Source organism: Strix aluco, chromosome 12, assembly GCF_031877795.1.
Source record: "Strix aluco isolate bStrAlu1 chromosome 12, bStrAlu1.hap1, whole genome shotgun sequence".
In the NCBI taxonomy this organism is placed as follows: Eukaryota; Metazoa; Chordata; class Aves; order Strigiformes; family Strigidae; genus Strix; species Strix aluco.
Window position 1 is genome coordinate 21,008,911 of NC_133942.1, and position 20,008 is coordinate 21,028,918.

Below are 20,008 nucleotides of genomic sequence, written 5' to 3' on the forward strand. Positions count from 1 at the left end.
TCTATAAGCATTGCTGCACACAAACAAAACTGACATATTCACTATCTTAAATATAATCATGTAGGATTTGAAGATCACTCGAGACAGTCTTGCATGAGCTTCTGTGCTGTGAATAAGAAAAGCACAGAAATAACATTTAAGGAATAAACCAAAATATATTTCTTATGCAAGAAAGCATTCTCAATAGTAAGAAAATAATTTGAAAGAAGGAACATACCCCCCAAAAAGAAAGAAATGTTTATACACCTGTCTTTCAGTAACTAAAATTCAGGTCTTGCCCAGCCAATATTTATAATTAAAGGAAAATATTTTGTTCTTGCAAGATTTTTCTACAAAATGCTTCCTAACACCAAATACTGTATAAATTATTATCAGGTTTAAATAGTTGCATAAATTATCATAAAAACATGGTATCAAATTATCTTATACTGATAAATCCAGAACTCCACTTCAAGTGAAATATGCGAAAGGACATTTATTTTTGAAAGATCCTATTTTTTTCTAAACAACCAACAGCACATCCATAAATATACTTCACTTATACTGGAATATATACAAATATAATGGTGTGCACTTAGCTTTAAAATTAACTGATGTGTAATATAACTAGCTCTATTCGTTTCCATTAGAGGATGTGCAGGATTTGGAAATCTTTGTAGAAGGAATAAATGTTTAAATGTTACTCAACACCCCACAGCAGTCTCATGAGAGTATAATGGCATGGTATTTTCTAGGTGTCTGAGCAACAGCTAAAAGAAGCTGTTGCACAAGCTGTAGAAAACAACAGATTTGGAAAGGAGAGACACCAATGGAGTACTGAAGGTAAGGGAATAAGTATATTCACTGAGACATGGCAATTTTGATTTAAAAGATATGTAGGATGAGTACATGCTGTATTAGAAACCTTGGTAACATTCAAGTAACCAAGAGCAGAAAACAAGAGGAGGAAACCTCACAGGACAGCGCTCCTAACATGCCTCCTAAGGCACATTACCAGAGTGATAAGACCACATCTGTCTGATTTCCAGCAAAAATTTTTGTGCAAACTTCCTCTCACCGTTGCTCATTCTTTGCAATTCATAACCTCTGCTTAAAGCTTTTCAAACAAGTGCCAGTAGGTGACAGGACTATAATAGCAAGGAACTGCACAATGCAGGTGATGTCCTGGGGGCAAACAGCTTGTTAATCCCCCTTATGAGGAAAGGTGTATGGTTAGAGCTATTTGCCCAGTTCAGGTATGACATCCTCCGAGGGAAATATATTGCAATGACACTCCTTTTAGTGTCCTCATTTCTTCTAAAGGACCAAGGGTAACAGAATCGTCATCAGTAAAACTATACTGCTGATATATATGTATCTCTATAGGGAAAATGTATCATTATTTTGCTGTCCAAGAATGTAACTCTTTGACTCTTTGATCTGCAAGCCTTTAATGCATACATCATACCTTTGCATCAACCGATGATGGTATTTAGCTATTTAGCTGCAAATTTAATCAGCTGAATCTTAGAAGTGAGCACTCTGCGTGTATCAGAATAGACATTTTGAACATGTTCCTCATACAGGTGTTAAAAAACTAGATATGAGCTGGCATGGAAGACACCCATGTGAAAAACATATTGAAAGGAATGCTGCTCATGGCAACCACAGGACACAGAAGCTGATGACCCGCTCCAGCAGTGACAGCAGCTACAACCCTCGGTCATCATGTAGTAACAGTGCTGCATACCAACTGGCTGACTTGAAAGCAAGAGTACATAGCATTGATGTACCAGTTACCAGACAACCTAGCCTGCTGTACTCATTGTCTGGTAATAATTCAGAGAGAAATTCCCCTCCTACTTGTAGTGAAGGAGGTCGACCCTTGCAAAACACTAAGAAATCATCAGAGATCCTTGTTAGAAAACCTAAATCATCAAAGCCCAAACCTCCTCCAAGGAAATATTTTAAGCAGGACTGTACATGTAATGACCAGTGTGACACAGACAGAAAAGAAAAGCTTGCATCGGAAGTGGCTGTATCGCCTACTGCAAGTGTTCAGGTAAAGCAAAATTTGCAAAATTTTTCTTTTGCTTGCATGTTTGTGAGACAGGGGAAGGAGGAAGGCACAGTGACTTTGTGTGATGGCAGCAAGAAGGGCAGAGAAGAAAGAGACACTGTATATACATGGGGGGAGGGGGAAGGGGATGAGGCTCTTCTATTTTGAAAATAACACGTATCTTAATGAAGCCAGTTTAGTTCAAAATGTGACATTAAAACTAAGGTCAGAAAGCAGAGAAGTGTCTGAAGAAAATTTCTTCTGTATCAAGGAATCTGAGTTAAAATTCCAGTGAGAGCAGCAACGAGAACAAATTTGATTCCCTCACTGCCACTCCTCATGAACACGTACCACTGGTGGTATCGAGCACTCTCTGGTTCCAGTGCAACTAGAACAGCAATATGCCCTGGGCCGGGACTGGGGGAGTTTGCACAACCTCTGATGTCAGCTTGGTGTGGTTGATTCGACACTCACAGAGTCAAATCATTTATGAAGTAGTGAAGTCGTGAAACAATTTCTTTGTTTCAGTAGTGGATTTTCATTGCAAGAAAGCACTAAACATTATGTACAGCAGGTAGTCTTGGTCCCATATACATTTCTTGAGCCCAGGAGGTACTAAACAAACTCATTTAACCTGTGAGGCACATACATATTTGTTGACGAGCTACAGTATTTAAAAACTGATTATATATGTGTACAGTATTAAATTTCAGTTCCCTCTCTTGTCTAAGGTAGAACAGAAAGACAGTGTTTCACATTTGCATGAGTGTGAGGGATTGTGAGATCTGCATGTTGAAACAAAGTTGTGGTTTGTTTAAAAATGAAACCTGTTTCCCCTGGGTTTAGAAAGATACCAGTAAAAACGAACAGATCTCAATGCAATGCAAAAAACCCCCACACCAGTTTCCAAGCTGCAGAGATCAAGATAAAATGACACATCTCAGACTGAAGTCCCTGTATAGTGTTAATATCCAAAAAAGTTTAAACAATTTGTATTAGGCAGTGTGAGTCCTGCATACCACAGTTTTATATGGGAGTTCTGTAGACTGCGAGGTTGCTTTTTCATAATCAAGAATGCTTAACTGATATTTTTGATTGTGCTTTAAACTGCATCAGTAAAAAGGCAGGTATAACTGGCATCAGTAAAGAGTAAGATCAAACTGTATGTTCATAGTGCTTCCAAACTGGCTACTTCACTTACTGAACGTCTGATGTCCACATCTAACAGCAACAGAACACAAGTGAAACTTTCGAGAAGGACCCTAGTAAGCGGGGGATGGAGAAAGGATTTCCTAGAATAAGAAAGTTGCACAACAAACATGCCCCCATTACAGAAAAGCTAAGAAATTGTTCAATTACTGTTTTTTTCAGGACAATCTCATTTGTTACTAGACCTCCACTCTGTCCTGTTTGGTTTTGATTCCTATTAGTAAACCCGAAGTTTAACTACATAGCTGAGAGCACTTCCAATGTCACAGCAGAGCAGATGGTAACTTGGTATCACGGGTTACAAAGAAATAAACTAACTCCAGAGCATGTGTTAATGATGTTGAGAGCAGCATTTACTGCAGCCTTGAACTAATCCTCTCACCCTATGTTTCCAGCCAGAACCAAGAAAGGGAGAGCTCTGAAACTGCAGTAAAAATTTAGCTTATCTAGCCTGGGCTTAAGGGCAAAAGGCTTCAACAGAGTTTAATATGAAGATAAAGGAACTTTGCTTGACTGGTTTGCAAAAGTCTACAGAATGGCTGATTTTACAAAAATTGAAAATTATAGTAGGCAGTCTTTTGGTTTATCATATAATGTTTATTACTAAAATTTCGAGATGTTAATTGCATTTTTTCACAGCCTGTTTACAATTGTAACCATAAAGTGTCATGCCAGCATTCTTGTAGTATAGAATAAATTAAGTCCTATGAGGATTACATCCCAACCAGAAGTGAAAGCTTGATTTCTATTCAATATTTCTTTTCAGATTAAAAACAAATGAAAATATGTTGGTGGTTTTGGTTTGGGTTTTTTTTTTTTTGGGGGGGGGGGGGAGGGAGTTCAGATTCATATATAGTGTGGTTTGTATAATTACATTCTGACACACTTCTATTTCCTGTTTGTTCAGCAGGAAGTTGGAGAACCAATGCTAGAGGGACATCGAACTGATGTAACGCACAGTGTCTTTACCACTTCTCCTACAGCATGTGATACTGAACACAGAACTGCTGATCCAGTGGGCAGAGATCAAGAAAGAAAAGCAAACTTAGGTATGTTTAAGTCCATGAACTTTTTTTTGCAGCTAACCTGGCATTTAGTTTGAATTCCAAAATGGGTATCAAGCTGACTTCACCTTTCTCTTTAAAAGTAGACTTCAACCCGTATCTGTAAAGTTTGGAGTGAACAGATGAATTTTAAAATTATTGATTAATCTTTGAAAAGAAAGAAAACTATATAAAAATAAGCATAATAGATGATTTATTGTAAAAATTGTTAATGGACAGGTACACTATTGTATTTCTTCACATGAAACTGCTTATTGATATTGAAAATTTGCTATGGAAGGTTAGTTTTAGCATTTCTAAAGGACATTTTTACGCATAGTTTCAAGGCTCAAGTGATGCAATGGTATAAAACCACTGATAATAAGTTAGTATTTTGTTGTGTTAGTTAGAATAAAGTAAACTTAGTGTTAAGAGAACTAGAGAATCTCAAGAGTTCTATTACAACCTAAACAGTTATGTAATTCTGGCTCAGATCATTAAAAAAAAAAAATGATGCCATATAAGGAAATATTTTTATTTACACTGAAGCAGATAACAGTAACCGTGCAACTGCACAACCGAAAGTTTGCTGCCATTCAGCTCTACCGTGTCTAACATTAAAATGCTTAATCAGTCTCTGATGTAAAAAATATTCCTACGTTAGAATTAAATTTTTACTTATTAGAAGAATACAACTGGAAAAACCTGCAAAAATTTAAGGAATCGTAAATATTAATCAAAGATCTTCATGGAAGAGTATTTTTAGAGTGGGATATACTTATAAAGGTAGGAAAGAAAAATTATTTTTTAAAAGAACTTACTGTAACATCACCTTTTTCACTAGGCTGCAAACAACATTGCAATTTTAGCCTTCTATTTTAACTGTTATAGCTTATATCATGACTTCAGCACCCCAGAATTTCAGGCTACCTTTAGAAGTTGCAGGACCTTTAGAAAAGGGTTCTTGTATATAAGCATGTAAGAGTCTTTTTTCTCAGTTAATTTCAGTGTCAGGAATCAGAACTTGTAGATCAAGAGTTGTGAATTTTAAAAAATAGTTTAAACTTCTTTAGAAACTGAAAAGATATTCATTGGGGGCTTGAATGAAGTTCAAATTTAATGAATTAATAACAATGCACAGATAAAGAATGGAGAAGTAGAAGGAGGCTTGTTTATAATCAATGTTTCTCTAATACAGGGAATCCACTTTCATCAATACAAAGGCCTATACTTAAAAGACAAGCACGGGTAGACTATAGTCTTGATACAACAGAAGACCCTTGGGTTAAAATTTCCGACTGCATAAAAAGCTTATTTAATCCTACCATGAGTGAAGACAACGTCCACTTAGATTTGCAACCTGGCATCAACACAGACAAAGAGAATCAAAATCGAAGCAGCTCAGAGACAGTTCTGAAGAAATCTGAAGCGGAAATAGTCAGTTCAAAAGTGCTAAAATCAGATGAAAATGACAGTGTGAAAAAGGGTCCTCCTGTTGCACCTAAGCCAGCCTGGTTTCGCCAAAGTCTGAAAGGACTGAGGAAAGCAAATTCAGATCTAAAAACACCAGCAGATCAAAGTCCTCCTGACCTTGAGACTATTTCCACCAAAGAATTGCAATCCAGCTTATCCTGTGTGTCTCCTAGGGGATCATCAATAAAACAAAGAATAAGCTCATTTGAATCCTTGAGTGCTCCACAGTCACCTGAAAAAATGCACCGAAGGCTTAGCCTGAAACCATCAGTCCAGAAAGAGCACTCTCCCAGTGCAACAGGGTCAGAAGCGGCTCCAGCCCATTTAAACCAAGACTTCCTCCAACATTGTGAAACTAGCCAACAACAGTCACCTGTGGTCATGGGTACAAAGAGCCTAGATAGATGTTCCTCTCCCAGGGAAGTCCTTGCAGCGAGCTCAGAGAAAAGCCACAAGGCCAGCACTGAGAATTCCTCGGATCTCTTAACTACAGAAGCCATTGCAACTTCCCATCTTGTATCAGTAGCAAAATCACACAGTCTAAGATCACGAAGCTTCCCACTTACTGCTACCCAGTCTTGTGAGATGATGAAGTCATATGATGAAAAGTGTAGCAAAATCTATTCCATCAGTAGCCAGGTGTCATCTGCTTTAATGAAATCTTTGCTTTGCCTTCCTCAGTCTCTAGCCTCTTCTGGAAACAGCACATGGGAAACTCTGGACACACTGTCTCAGTCCTCTGTGGAGGAGGATGGGACTTCTCTCTCACCTGCAAGTGAGAATCATCACCTGGACACTGGGTTTTCACTAAAGTAAGATACCATATTTAAAAATCAGATTTACAGATCAGCACTGGTGAGCATCTGTGCTGACCTGCTGACAGATTAATATTCTAAGGTAGTAACACATCAGAGTAAAGCACAGACTAAGTTAAAAACTTTTTAGAGCACAAAGGTTGAATGACTCACATGACTGTTACACTTGCTTTTAATTTGTACTATATAAGTGCATGTATATTTCAAACTTCTTCATACTTAAGGAGTAATATTTCTAGTATCTCCATGATAAAGGAGATTTAAGTCTATTTTTGCCTGGGGCCAAGAGATTGTTCCTATTCTTTTATGTGATGTTCTGTTAGGCTAAACCAATTAATTTATATTTGTATGTGTTTATAATACTTATGATAGGAGCTACCACCCCTATTAAATGCTAATAAGATCAAAAGATGAGTGCTCCAAAATTGTCTGTACTATGCTTTTGTGGGTATGTTCTTTCATAACTCAACATTTCTTTTTTATTCTTGTCACAATGGGACAGCCTCTCTGAGTTGAGAGAATATACTGTGAGCCTAGCAGACAATGAGAAAGAGGAAGAGAAACAGGAACATGGCTCACCTCAAGCATCCAGTGTGTCAGGGCAGTCTGTCATCTCTCTGCTTTCCCCTGAAGAGTTAGCAAAGCTTATAGAGGAAGTCAAATCGCTAGATGAAGCAACCTTAAAGGTAAATCTGCTTTTTCTTTTTATGCATGATTGTCAGAAAGCTGTGGAATGAATGCACTTGGTTAATCTTTGCAACTTGATATTATAACAAATAAAACCGTCATCTCAATATGTATCAGTAGCAATGTTTAGCTCTTTTGATCAAAAATCTTGAATAAGTCTTCAAAGATAACTAAGCCTTTAACTAATGGGATAGCAGTTATTCAGCAGATAAGGTCAGTGTATGCAGAAGCAGGCAATGGTATTTTGTAGGCCTTTCTTTTTATCTGGGTTGCCAGTCTGAGACACCCAATGCCTCATTTTTGGGATACTGAGCAACTTTTAGTCTTACTGGGTTCATCTAGAATTGCAATAAAGCTCAGAGTAACTCAAAAATCAAGGTGAAAAGTGTACATTACAGAACTGTAAAGACTTTCAAAGACTGCTCACACTCAAAGAAAAAGTAGGTAACATCCAGAGCTCTGCATTGAAAACAGCACAGCTTCTGCTGGCAGCTACGTGCTTGCTGTGTTAAGATACTCCAAGCTGTGCAAAGGCAGCATAACTGCATTAATGTAGTTTTTGCCTCTTAGCTAACTGCAGGGCATGTCTCTCCCATGTTAGTCCTGGTTTGTGTTCTATCATGGAGCATGGGTAGTGAACTCATGTCTGCCTCTCAGAATTACCAGGTCGAGCTCTTATGTCAGAGACAAATTGTTACCGACTACAACAAACTTTGCTAGTATGTTGCAACCAAAAAGCACTTTGACAAGCAGAATTTATGAAAGCCAAGTTTTGTATCAATTTGTGTTTCTTGTCAACATCCCATGTTGATTTTTTTTTTTTGTTTGATTAGCAGTAAAAGCTATGTTGCAATGTTGCCCTCAATGGAACATTAGAGTCCCTCATATCAAGTTGTTTTCATGGAATTTTCAGGACAATCTTTGAGCAGCACGTACCCTCTGCCTGGTTGCAGCTGGCCCTTAGATTCAATTGTGGAAGGAAACAACACATAATATCAAAAGATATAACTACAATTGTTCACATACTGAACATGATTGTGAAATTGTGGTCAAGAAAGCCATGTTTCTTTAGGAAACTAGGTTATAAACAGGAGCTGTTACCCTATACAAACTCATCTTTGGGACAACACAGTCAGAGACAGCTTACTCTACCTGTTAGTAGATCGTTGTTAAAAAGTAAAATAAGAATGAGAAGCAATTTTTAAGCTGTGACACTTGCATTCATGTGAGTTGTATGCCAAATTCTTTTATCACTTTTTAAATGAAAAGGTCCTCTAAAACATTTCAGCAGTATTTTCTGTTTCTACAGTACATGATATCTATACTCTTTAATATAATTCAATTTATGGTCCAGATCGAACTGATAACCTGCTTACCAAACCAGAACAATTTTAGACACAGAATAGCATTTTATAAAATGGGTAATTGATAGGTAAATTTGATCAAAACCAAATACTAAACATGTCTCAGTATTGTGCTAATACCACTAAGTCTCATTATAAAATGTACAATGGACAAAAAGAAAACATACTGATTTTCCAGTCATCTTGACATATCTGTTGGGAAGTTCTTGACTTCATTTCTTTCTCTACCTAGGAATTTGATGATATTCATGTTACAATTTTACATAAAGAAGAAGATACCGGGCTTGGATTCAGCCTGGCAGGGGGCACTGATCTAGAAAACAAAGTGATAACAGTAAGTAGTGTCTTTCTTAAAAAATACTCCAAAAACAATTAGTCTATCTAAAAATATACAACTTACCGGCTTTCTGCTACAGAGGTTGGCTTTTAGCATAATCAGAGTAGGCAGCTGTACTGATAGAGATGTAAGAATCATGGTCTTAATGGGTGAAAACAGGGTTCTTCTGTACAGAGCTGCCCTCTCCAGGTGATGGGCAGTGGTGGCTTGTTTCCTTGGACACCATGCTCCCCCGCAGCTCTGAAAGCCAAGGCAGAACAACACACAGCCCTCAGGAGAAAGTAACCAACACCTTATTCACATGCTTATAGAAGACCATGCAGGGTGGGCAGGAGGAATGAGGTGAGCACGTAGACATGTAAGGGGTCTGGAAGCAAGAGACTAGCTTCATGCCTTCTTCCTCCCACTAGCAGAGCAGTGAGAGGGTCAGGAAGCAGCATAGGCATGGTACGTACCATGGGCAGCAAGGCTTTGGCCATCTGATAGCGGGGTGAAACAGATTGCCTAGCTGCTTGAGGAGGGCTGTGCACAGAATTCCTCTGTACAAATTTATTAAGCTCTCAGTCCTGAAATGTGCTAGAAGCAGCCTGTTCCTGGCAAAGAACGGAAAATGCACATGGTGAAAAGCATTAACTGAGTGATTTAGTGATGATTTGTTATTTTCCTCTTTCTGTGTGTGCGTATGTGGTGACTGGGCTCTTCACTAGGTTCACAAAGTGTTTCCCAGCGGACTAGCATCTCAGGAAGGAACTATTCAGAAAGGAGATGAAGTACTATCCATTAACGGAAAGTCTCTTAAGGGTGCAACTCACAGCGATGCCTCAGCAATCATGCGACAGGCTCGACAACCCAGACAAGCTGTTGTTGTCACTAGAAAAGCGAAAGATGGAGAAAAAAATCTTAATGTTTCAATCAGCTCTAGTACATCTTCAGTAGCAAGTGATGCCTCCCAAGAGTCTGGTGAGTAAGTTCAGTGGCATTACCTTGCAGCCCCCACCTGCTAAGTGTTTACTTATCACCTGAAATCCGTGTGTTAATAAAGCAGCTCAGTGTTGGCTGTATAAATCTGAGAACCATGATTAAAGACAGCATGATTAATAAAACATTCCTGAAACAGACATTTGGAATGACTTTCTTGGAAAGGGAAAGAATTAATAGATTTCTAAAATAAAGGAACCCTCTGAAATAAACCAGATGTGATCCTCTGTATGAATTTCTGTAGACATACAGAGATTATTATTGTAGTAACACATCTAATTGAAGGTATAATGACAACTCAGTGAACAGTGACTCTTTATTCTAATATTACTAGATTCTAGTTTACAAGACTTTGTGAAAGAGGATTTCAGTTTGAATAAACAATGTGCTATTGTTTGATATAGCAAGTGCCTACATCTGAAACATAGCAAGGTCAGATTTTTGCAGAACCTTAAGATATTCTGAAGATATTTTTGTGGGTTTTTTCTAAAGCATGAACTGGAGATCCGTAGCTTGCTTTATATACTGTGAATGAACATTAAAAGCTTTGTAGTCAATAACAATTTCATAACTTACATCAAGTCAAATACATTTACCTTAAATTTTGTTCAACAGATTTTTCTAATTCTAGTAAGTGTCACCAGCTTTCATCTTTATATTTCCATTCCGCCATGAATTCAAACACAACTTTCTCTCCCCAGCTTCCCAGAGGGCCCTACAGTGACAAAAAGAGGAATTAAAAGTTATAGTTTCCTCTTTCATTTGGTAGTTGATGGTGCCTTTGCAAACAAAACAGAGGTTCATTTTTTTGTAACAGATGTTTTAGCTTTTCAGACTACATGGTGCCCATCTGCTAACTTTCCATTTGTTTCCAGCAACTGAAGGTACAATCTGCACTGTAACTCTAGAAAAAACACCTGTTGGTTTAGGCTTCAGTCTGGAAGGAGGGAAGGGCTCTATTCATGGAGATAAACCCATCATCATCAACAGGATATTTAAAGGTAAACACGCTTAAATGACTACGGGGCAGGTTCTTAGCTGATGCAAACTCGTGCAGTTCGTAACTGACTGCTGATTTATACCCATGAAAATGGCATTTTTTGTAAATGCAGCATTATCCTGTGCAGTGCTAGTAATTTGTTGCCTGCTGAGACAAGGTGGTTTATACCAAACACGCTAGTGATTCTTAAAAAGTAAAAGATACATCAACGCCTCCTCCACCCAAAGAATTAAAGGAAATTAATTTTCTTTCTCAAGGGACTACATCAGAACAAAGGAGCCCTGTTCAGCCTGGTGATGAGCTATTACAAGTGCACACAACTGTCATGCAAGGACTCACTCGTTTTGAAGCATGGAATATAATCAAGGCATTACCTGATGGGCCCATCACAGCTATCATCAAGAGGAAGAATCCGAGCTCTGTTACCACCAAGTCATCTGAAACTTTGTAAGAGAAGGAATTAGAGTACTGCCAATATTACAGACAAAAAAGGATTTTATTACTTGCAACCATTTGGCTAGCACAGCAAGATACTCAGAAAGCACATAACGAAAAGTACACATGATCTTACTGCCAGTTACAGAGCAAGCTGGGATAAAATAAGATGTGCACAAAACGTGCATGATTCTTATTTCAACATTCAGAAATATGTTAAAAGTGTAGAATTATAAAACAGTGACTTTATTAATAATGTACTGGTTGTAATAAAATATGTGACAGCTGTAGTACTCACCTATTTTAAGCCATTAACTTAACAAATATCAGAAGCACATTCTGGGCTAAGTTTTCAGTCCTACTCCACAAGTCTTGCTCCCCGCCTTACCTTGCCAGGAGGAAGAAATGTGTCTACAAGCCTATAACTAAGCACTGCCTTAGAGAATGTGAAAAAGAAAGAGAAAGGCAGATGCAACTTAGTGTGTCAAAATGACAATGTGTCCTGGAAAACTCCAGCTTTTCTATTGAAACCACAGAACATACAGCCAGCCAAAACCTGTCAAGATAACTTTCTACTAGCAGTTGACAGAGGCATCTCAACTCCAGCAGGCAAACACTGGGTGGGGGGGAAAGGAGTGTCTCACAGTATTGCAAGGGTGAGGCAGGAAGCTGAGGGTAATATAGCAGAGGTTTTCCTAACCTTCCTCCGGCCAGAGGTCTCAGAGGACTACAGCCAGAGAGTAACAAGGCCATTTAGAACTAAGTCTTACCTTCTAACCACACATATTTTTTGAAATGTCTCTGTGTTAATTTTGTAAGGGAAAGTACCAGTGAGAGTATTTGGGAGGTAGAAGTTCTGAATCCAAATGTTTATTCTGGAAACATTAAATAACTTGGAGACAAATCCACACTTCAAAGACTGCTATCGGTGTTTTGGCAGTGCTCTCTCAGCACCGTATGGAATTCTACCAGCAGCAACATGTGTATCTATGGCAAGACAGTCTCCTGCACCCATTTGGTCTTCTCTGACCTACTTCACTAAAGGGAGAGATGCAACATCAGGATGGAAGTAGTGACTTGCCAATTGAAAGCCCGGTGGCTGCACTGGTTATTGTCCTTGGCTGTTCACCTTCCCATAGTTGGAAATTTGCTGCACTCTTCTTCGGTTACTTAATTTCACCAAACCATAAGCTGCAGGAGTTCAGAAGCTATTTTCCGTGCACTTAACACAATTTCACAAAAACAGCAGCTGAGAGAAAGGGAAGTAGGATAGACAGCAGAAGGTATTGAATCCAAGCATATAATTTTCTTTGGCCTTTCCTCACAAGTCAGCTCTATGTTAATCATTGAAAAAACATTCTTGACAAGCCATCTGCCCCTACACTTCCAACCCCCTTCCCAATCAAGTTATCTCTTCCAAAAACCAACCAAACAATCCTCAAAACAAAATTTCTACAAATTAGGTAGAAACCAAAATAGGAGAAAAATTAGAGAAGGAATCTTTTTGTACATTTTAAAACTGGTATCTACATTAAACTATTATTTTTTTTTTTGGTAACATTTCTTGTATTTAACTTAATATGCATTATTGGCTTAGGCTTAACAAAGTCTTAGTAAAGGCCTGGTCATATAAAAGATTCTAAGATTTTTCAACCACTTGCCCATACCACCAATACAGGAAAAACATGAATGATTTCTGCACAGAAAGGCAGGTCTGAACTCTTTAGCACTGTTAAAGCTATTTCCTGTAAAAGACAGATCACACTTTTTGGTCAGCTGCATAACTTTAACAGCAGAGACTGGACTTGTTACAGCCATGGCACAGAATGCCCTAAATACTTCAATGCCATCTGCTGGAGGTGTCCTCACCCAAACCAGCTATTTAATTTCATCAATTTAATGACATAGAACCACCAAGACAGGTTTGGTCTTGTTATTTTCCAGAGGTGCTCTTCTCACTCACTTCCAAAGTTTTTCAGTTTTTGCATGCCTCTGCATTTCCTGGCATCTGCCAAGATCAAAAGAAGTCAAAAGATGCTGTGTGACAGGCAGCATGTCTCACTGGGGAGTCCTCCAAGATCTTACAAGATGATCTTTGCCAAGATGTTTCCATCTCCAATTTGGCAGGGCAGAAGGCTGAATGTTAAGGGCTCTTCATTCCTTCTGGGTAGAAGGCGTTGAGGACGCAGAAAAGGAATCCTTAGGTTACTCCAAGGAAGAGCCTCACCTACCACCTTTATTGCTCAGAGCAATAAAAAAAAAAAAATTAAATATATAATAAATAGCTTATAAAAAGCCCCATTGTTTGCAAAAGGTTTACTTGCAGGAATAACAAGTGGTGACCTGACTTCTGATCCCTGAAATTTTTGCTAATTAAAGTAATCATAGTCCTGCAAAGACTTGCCACAATATTGCACTTCATGCCTAACAACTTTAGTACATTTAGATAAAAATATGTGACCCTCTGTAGTATCAGGGCCCAAATCTCTCCTCAGCGAATTTGTTACTTTTTGTAAGTACAGAAAGCAGCAATTAGAAATAAGGACCAACTAAAGGCAAAGCAGCTGGGAGGGTGAGTGTTCTCACCAGAACACCTTTATCCGCAGTCAGCAGGGAGTGTAAATAGGAGTGAAGGTTTTTCCTCTCTCTTGTTACCTTGAATTCAGGTCTAAGTGGCTCTTATGTTTCCTTGATGGCAAAGCAGGTGCATGAGGAACCATTTTAAAGGATGATCCAGGAAAACCAGCAAAGTGTAGCAGAAATATATTTATTTCATCACACTCATACAAATTTTTACATCTTTGTAGACAAAGGAGACTAGACTAAAAACTCCGTGAAAAAAATCTCTTCCACATAGTGAGATTTACAGTGGGAAACTGTGCAAGTCCATGCCCTATACTAAATATAAAACAAATACAGGGACAGAAAGCAGAGCATGTTAACCTTGTTAAATAATCAAGATACAGCATTAAAATCACAATCTGCATTTAAATTCCTAACTCAGAAATTAGTTTTCTTTTTGAAATGATCTGTAATCCACAGCGATGTCTGACATTCCTACAGTAACCAGCACCATAAATGTTTTCTAAAGCTGGATACATCACTGCACACAAGATCAGGAGCTGATTTCACAAGATAGTGCTGTGAGGCAAACTAGTCTTAAAAAAAAAAAGCAGCATCCTTATGGCCTGTCAAGTCAGGACAAAGCTACAGAAAACATTATTTACCCATTAAAACCTCTCATCACAAGAGACCAAAAAATGTTCAAGTGCAGTTAAAATTGGTCATTTCAAGTGCAGTTTAAAAAATGGCAAGTGCTTAATCCTCTTTATTTATTGCCACTATGTCTGTGGCAGTTTGTTTCATGAGATTGGGGAAGTCGCTGGTTTTGGTACAGAGGGGAAAAAGGAAGAGGATCTATTTGCCAACCCACAGATCTAGGAATTGATTTGCACTGCTAGACCTCGATTTAGAAAAAAAAAAGCACTTAAGGCATATTTACCCTTACTACTGAAGTCTGCTGGAACAAACAAGTGGGATCCTCCACACGATCCAATTTGTTCTTTTACCGTTTGCTGGGTTGGACCCACTGGGGCATCTCAGCAGCTCTACAAGTGCTGGCAGCAAAAGAGCCACCTATTCTTTTGGGGAAGGAATATTGTTCCACAGGATTCTACAGGGAGCTTCAGCGACAAAACAGTGCTGACCTGCACCTGGCTAATGCTGTAATGCTAAGTGAATTTTAGCAACACTTCTCCTCACAGATGCTTACAAAGCGTGGCCAAGAACAGATCCCGTATGTGCATCTTCTCCCCACAGACAGCCACCAGTGCCGCCTCCAGGATTCTTCCAGCCTCTGGTGTGATATTTTTCTAATTTTGAAAATGAAGGCCACCATATTAGAAAAAAATGCTTTGCATAGGGACAGGTAGAAAATGATGTTTTAAAAATTTACTTTACTCAATTGTTCCCCTTTCACAGTTCCTAAGTATCTTTACTGGTAGGCCAACTTCCTATGTCTACCCTCAAGCTGCCACATTTCTTCCTACCCTCAGCTGGTCTTGACAACAACTGGTCTTGTCACGCTTTTAATGCCTTAACAGCTTTGGTCAGGTTACTGTAAAAGCCAGCTATGCTCGCTGGAAAGAACGAATCCACCACCGTCTGGGGAAGATAGCCACCAAGATCAGTCTGAAAGAAACTGAGGAGTTGAGTCCTCTCTGGCTCCCTGCAAAGACAATGCAAGTGACTTTATAGCCAGTGGTTTAAAAGCATTAAGAACTTTACAATGACTCATATATATTGTCTGACGATAGATATTTCCAAGCACTTTTAAACAAACAACAGACATTAATTCCAGATTTCAATAAATGTGGCTACCCCCACAAGTCAAATTACAGTTAAACTAGGCCCTAATTAGGTACATAACTCTGTTTATGAATTATGGCAATGTAATAAACAACGGGATACTCATTTACCAAAAATTAAGACCATACTTGTATGTTCTGCTGAATCTCTGCTTAAGAGGTCAGCGAGAATCCTACCATGATGATGGTTCCTGTATCATTAAAGACTTCCCTCTAGGAAATGAAAAGAGACTAATTCATTGCACCAAAAAGGGCACTCACTCATAATGATTATGAGTCAAAGGAAGACAGAAACATGGCATTGCCAAGAGGCTACAGATCACATGTGGCCATGTGCACAGAAACACACCACACAACAAGAAGGGCTTTAGAATACATAATGTTCAAATAGATCACTTCTTACCCTGGAAGAGGTATACAGAAACAGCCACAGGGATAGTTAAAACCTCTCACGAAATTTGGTCGAGGAGGACACAGAGGGTGTTCCACATGGGTGGCTATAAGAAAAAGCATTCAAGAAAAGTATCATTTTCACAGAAGATGGGAAAGAGTCCTTGGCGCTCAAAGCACCAGCTGGGAAGCAAGCTCACTATATGAGAACATATTTAAGAACAGCAGTATAACCTTTTCAGTGTGGGGTCACGCCATACAAACGGTCAGAAAAGACCAATAAAAGGAACCATGCTGGCCATGAATAGGGAAATCAAAGAACTGTTGAATTTAGAAGCAACTGTTACTTCAAGCAAGACACTTTGAGGGAATTTCACTGAATCCATGTTGTGTGAGGGCATTGCTTTTCCTGAGAGGTCATTCAAGTTACTTCCCACAAATCCATGCCACAGCGGCATATGCCACTTGGCTGCTGAGAAGCTGCACTCTAGCAAGTATATAAATTCCTGGCAAGGCATTCCTGGACAGGATGGGAAAATGGGACAGCTGAACACTGGGGCAATAAAACCACTGACCTGTAACAGTTAAACAACAGGATGGAAGTGAAAAAAACAAAGAAACATCCTTCCACCCGGTGGCAGCCCCTTAAAAAACAGCACTATTTGGTTTCATAGGAACAATTATTCCCACATACAGGAGTGGTACCTTTATTCAATGGCTTCACCAAAATCAAGAGGCAGTGCAGAAAATGTTAAAACACGATTTAGCCTAAATGGGACTCCTTTTAGAGTTCTGTGAATTCTTAAAAAAAAAAAACAACTAACAAAAACACACACACAAAAATCCCCAGAACTGAATAGCAAATTAAACACTTATTCAATCTCAAAAGTATAGCAAGGGAAGAAACCACAGGCCAACAATATCATCATCATCTGAATGTTAAGATGATTTATATACTCTGAGAACAACAATGTAGAGAGAGCATTATTTTATCTTCTGATCAAGATCAGATCAACAACTACTGAACAACATGTTACTTATTTTTTATTTTATTTTATTTCTGGTAGCTGCTAGTTATCTCCTAACATGACGTGAACATGTTGAGAACACAAACGTCTTACCAGCAGATAGCATTGTCCCATCTTCATATTGCTTCATTACTACCACATCCACGAATTCTCTTGGTGAAATAATCCTCATGAAAGCTGAAGGGGTTGTGGTTCTGCACACAGAGACAGTCTGGAAATCACAAGACAGAGTTATGTCAGTTGATGCTTTCAGAAGTACAGCAGAAAAATCCCTGTACTTTCTGGTATTCTTTCAAGTTACACTTTCTAAACTGTATCAAGGGGTTCTATTACACCCTTTGTCAAACAAAATGCTAATCAGCACAGTCCAAAGGCACCATGGTGTGTGGATGAAGGACAGTTTAATGGAGAAAAACAGTGATAATGCAATGTTTCCAGGTTGTTTAAGGACAGAGACTACAAGAGATACTGAAAAGTCAATCTAGCACATCTATGCTCACAGGACAGTTAAAATGCTTCTCCTTTCCAGGAAAGCTAACACATATAACTTCTTTGTATCATATCACATGGGATACAACTTGATAACCAGTTTTGTTACACTGCAGAAACCTTAACACTACCATCCCCTCCTGTGGAGGCTCTGTGGTGACAGGCTCCCCAAAACAGATGTTTCTACCACACTCTTAAGTGCTGACAAGTCTCAAAGTCTATGAATTTCAAGTGGCAGGCTGCAGCATTCCTAAAGTTGAAGTTTATAATTAATACTAAATGCCTGTAAGGTTCCCACAAGAAAAATAATCCTCCCAGGACTTTCATGAACATTCCTAGGACTGGTTGTGTTTTCACCCTGGCTGCCTCTGAGCACCTACATCCACTTCAGATTTGGGGGTCTAAATCCAATGCCCTTGTAAGGTTCTGGCACACTTAAAAAAAATATATTGGAAGTTAGACTGTATAACTGCAGCGGTGGAAATTACTGCTCACACATAGCCCTTTTCATCTGTAACGCTCTGAATGCAGCATCTCTATTTTAATGACAGAGACATGGAGGCAAAGCGCTGGGTCCCAAGGTCAGTCAGTCAGTTAATGGCAGATGGTGACACGCACAGCGCAGAGCATCGTGTGCTGCCATGGTGAAAGATGGGGCCTGAATTCACAGCTGATGACACGAACGCTTCACTGCTTAGCTAAGCCTATGTATTCTCTAAACCTCTGGTTCTCCCAAATAACTTGTTAAAAATAATCATGCTTAGCTTGATTTGCAGTATTAATAAACATAGTGCAGGCATCTTTAATGCTATACATATTTTAAGTATGCAGTATTTCATCAAGAATGTATTAGTAGTTCCCTTCAGAAAGATAAGCCGTTGTTAAGAGAATATATGCAATCTATGGAAAAAAAAATATTCCTAATCCCAGTATTGTCAGACTGATCCCGACAGAGAGACTGTACAACTTGTTGAGACCCTCCTACCTCCCTGCGTGTCCCAGGGGCTGTCTCACGAGGCACTACACCCGCGTCTGAACACAACGCTGCATTTCATCACGCCGGAACAGTTTTTAAGGAACTTACATCGCTGATGGCTTCGATGACCTCGAAGTCCTTCACGTTTTGGTCCCACTGGGTCCTGGGCCCGCCGGCCACCGGCTTTATGCAGTGCCAGACATCCCGGGGGCTGGCAGGCAGGATCCCCTCTCCCCGGTACCTGCGGCGGGACGAAACGAAACCAAACCCCGCTGCTCCGCCCCGAACACCCCGCGGCGGCACCGCGGGGGCGACGCCGCACCCCGGCGCCTCGGGAAACGGACGCGGGGCGCCGGGCGTACTCACACGTTACCAGCGAACTCCGCGGAGGGTCTCCAAGACACCGAAACCTCGCTCTGCGGGGCGGGGAGGGGAAGCTTTCAGCCGCCGGGCCGGGCCTGGCCAGCCCCCACCCGCGCCCGCCCGCTCACCGTGCGCCGGCAGCCCCGCCAGCCGCCGGGGTCCCGCCGGTAGAGCCCCATCTTCTCGGCCGCCGCCTCGGCCAGCCCCGCGTAGTCCATGGCCGGGCAGGGCGGAGCCGCCGCTCGGCCGCCGCCTATGAGGGCGCCGCGCCGCCCCGCCCCCGTGGGCCGATGGCGGCGCCGCCCCTCACCTGGGGGGCCGCGGCGGAGCAGGGGGCTGGGCTTGCCTCGCCTGCCGGGGGGGCGGTGGCGGGGCCGGGGCCAGCCCGGAGCCGCGGGTGGCCGTGGCGTGGCTCTCCCGGACAGCGGGTAACTGCGGCAGAGCCGCCAGGCGACAGGCAGCGCTGAGCAAACGTCACCCGGTCGCCGCCGGCCTGCAGAACTGGCGGGGCGCGGGCGGAGCCTTCGCCGTTCTCCTCCCTGAAGATGGGGCCACCCCGCTGGCCCACTCCCAGCCCTTGGTAGCCCTTAGCGGCCCGGCCCGGCGGGACCGGCTGGAAGGGGCAACGCAGCTCTGGCTAAAGGGCAATGGCTCTTTTATCCCGGTGCATCTAAAGAGATGAGTGAAAACCAGGGTGGAATTAAATGAGGAGTAAGGAACCAAGTTTTTTTTTTTAAAAGGTTTTGTATAGAAAGTTTTCCACAGAGAAGTTTTATCAGTCAGGGCTGAGGAGTCTCACCAGAAAATTGCCAGAGAATCTAGGATTTCATCGAGAAGGCTGGCGTGCACTGCTACGATCAGTAACTGTTGCCCATGCAGTACGCTGTAAAGAAACTGCCTGTTCTCTGTAATTAACCTACTGATTTGTTTGAGCTGTGCCATATTCAAACTAAGCACATCAGGATGACATAAATTATACTGTAAATAGCAACTCTTAGTTGTAGGAAGCTGATTAC

General features: G+C 40.5%; 2 protein-coding genes and 1 long non-coding RNA gene across 4 annotated transcripts in view; 1 reads left to right on the forward strand and 2 right to left on the reverse strand.

Annotated features, from left to right (window-relative positions):
- Positions 1–11,669, forward strand: part of IL16 (interleukin 16) — a 37,053-nt gene extending 25,384 nt beyond the window's left edge. The window contains exons 13-21 of one of the 2 annotated variants that reach the window (XM_074836985.1): positions 735–822; positions 1,566–2,041; positions 4,155–4,296; positions 5,489–6,575; positions 7,081–7,264; positions 8,862–8,963; positions 9,674–9,926; positions 10,820–10,945; positions 11,202–11,669. In XM_074836985.1, the coding sequence (XP_074693086.1) occupies positions 735–822; positions 1,566–2,041; positions 4,155–4,296; positions 5,489–6,575; positions 7,081–7,264; positions 8,862–8,963; positions 9,674–9,926; positions 10,820–10,945; positions 11,202–11,395 (2,652 nt within the window). In that variant the 3' untranslated portion in view covers positions 11,396–11,669. The remainder of the gene's footprint in view (positions 1–734; positions 823–1,565; positions 2,042–4,154; positions 4,297–5,488; positions 6,576–7,080; positions 7,265–8,861; positions 8,964–9,673; positions 9,927–10,819; positions 10,946–11,201) is intronic. The other variant, XM_074836986.1, reaches the window with a different exon arrangement.
- On the reverse strand, positions 6,418–11,401 carry LOC141928564 (uncharacterized). Its single transcript, XR_012624793.1, has 6 exons — positions 11,319–11,401; positions 10,541–10,659; positions 9,030–9,206; positions 8,797–8,942; positions 7,158–7,304; positions 6,418–6,532 (listed from the first exon to the last, which is right to left on the reverse strand). It is a non-coding gene; the product is annotated as an uncharacterized LOC141928564 (long non-coding RNA).
- Positions 11,670–14,130: 2,461 nt separating the features above from the next.
- On the reverse strand, positions 14,131–19,362 carry STARD5 (StAR related lipid transfer domain containing 5). The gene is made up of 6 exons (XM_074836987.1): positions 19,121–19,362; positions 18,996–19,045; positions 18,738–18,870; positions 17,258–17,375; positions 16,150–16,243; positions 14,131–15,607 (listed from the first exon to the last, which is right to left on the reverse strand). Exons 1-6 carry the CDS (start codon positions 19,208–19,210, stop codon positions 15,460–15,462), a joined length of 633 nt encoding a protein of 210 aa, XP_074693088.1. The 5' UTR covers positions 19,211–19,362; the 3' UTR covers positions 14,131–15,459.
- Positions 19,363–20,008: the final 646 nt, after the last annotated feature.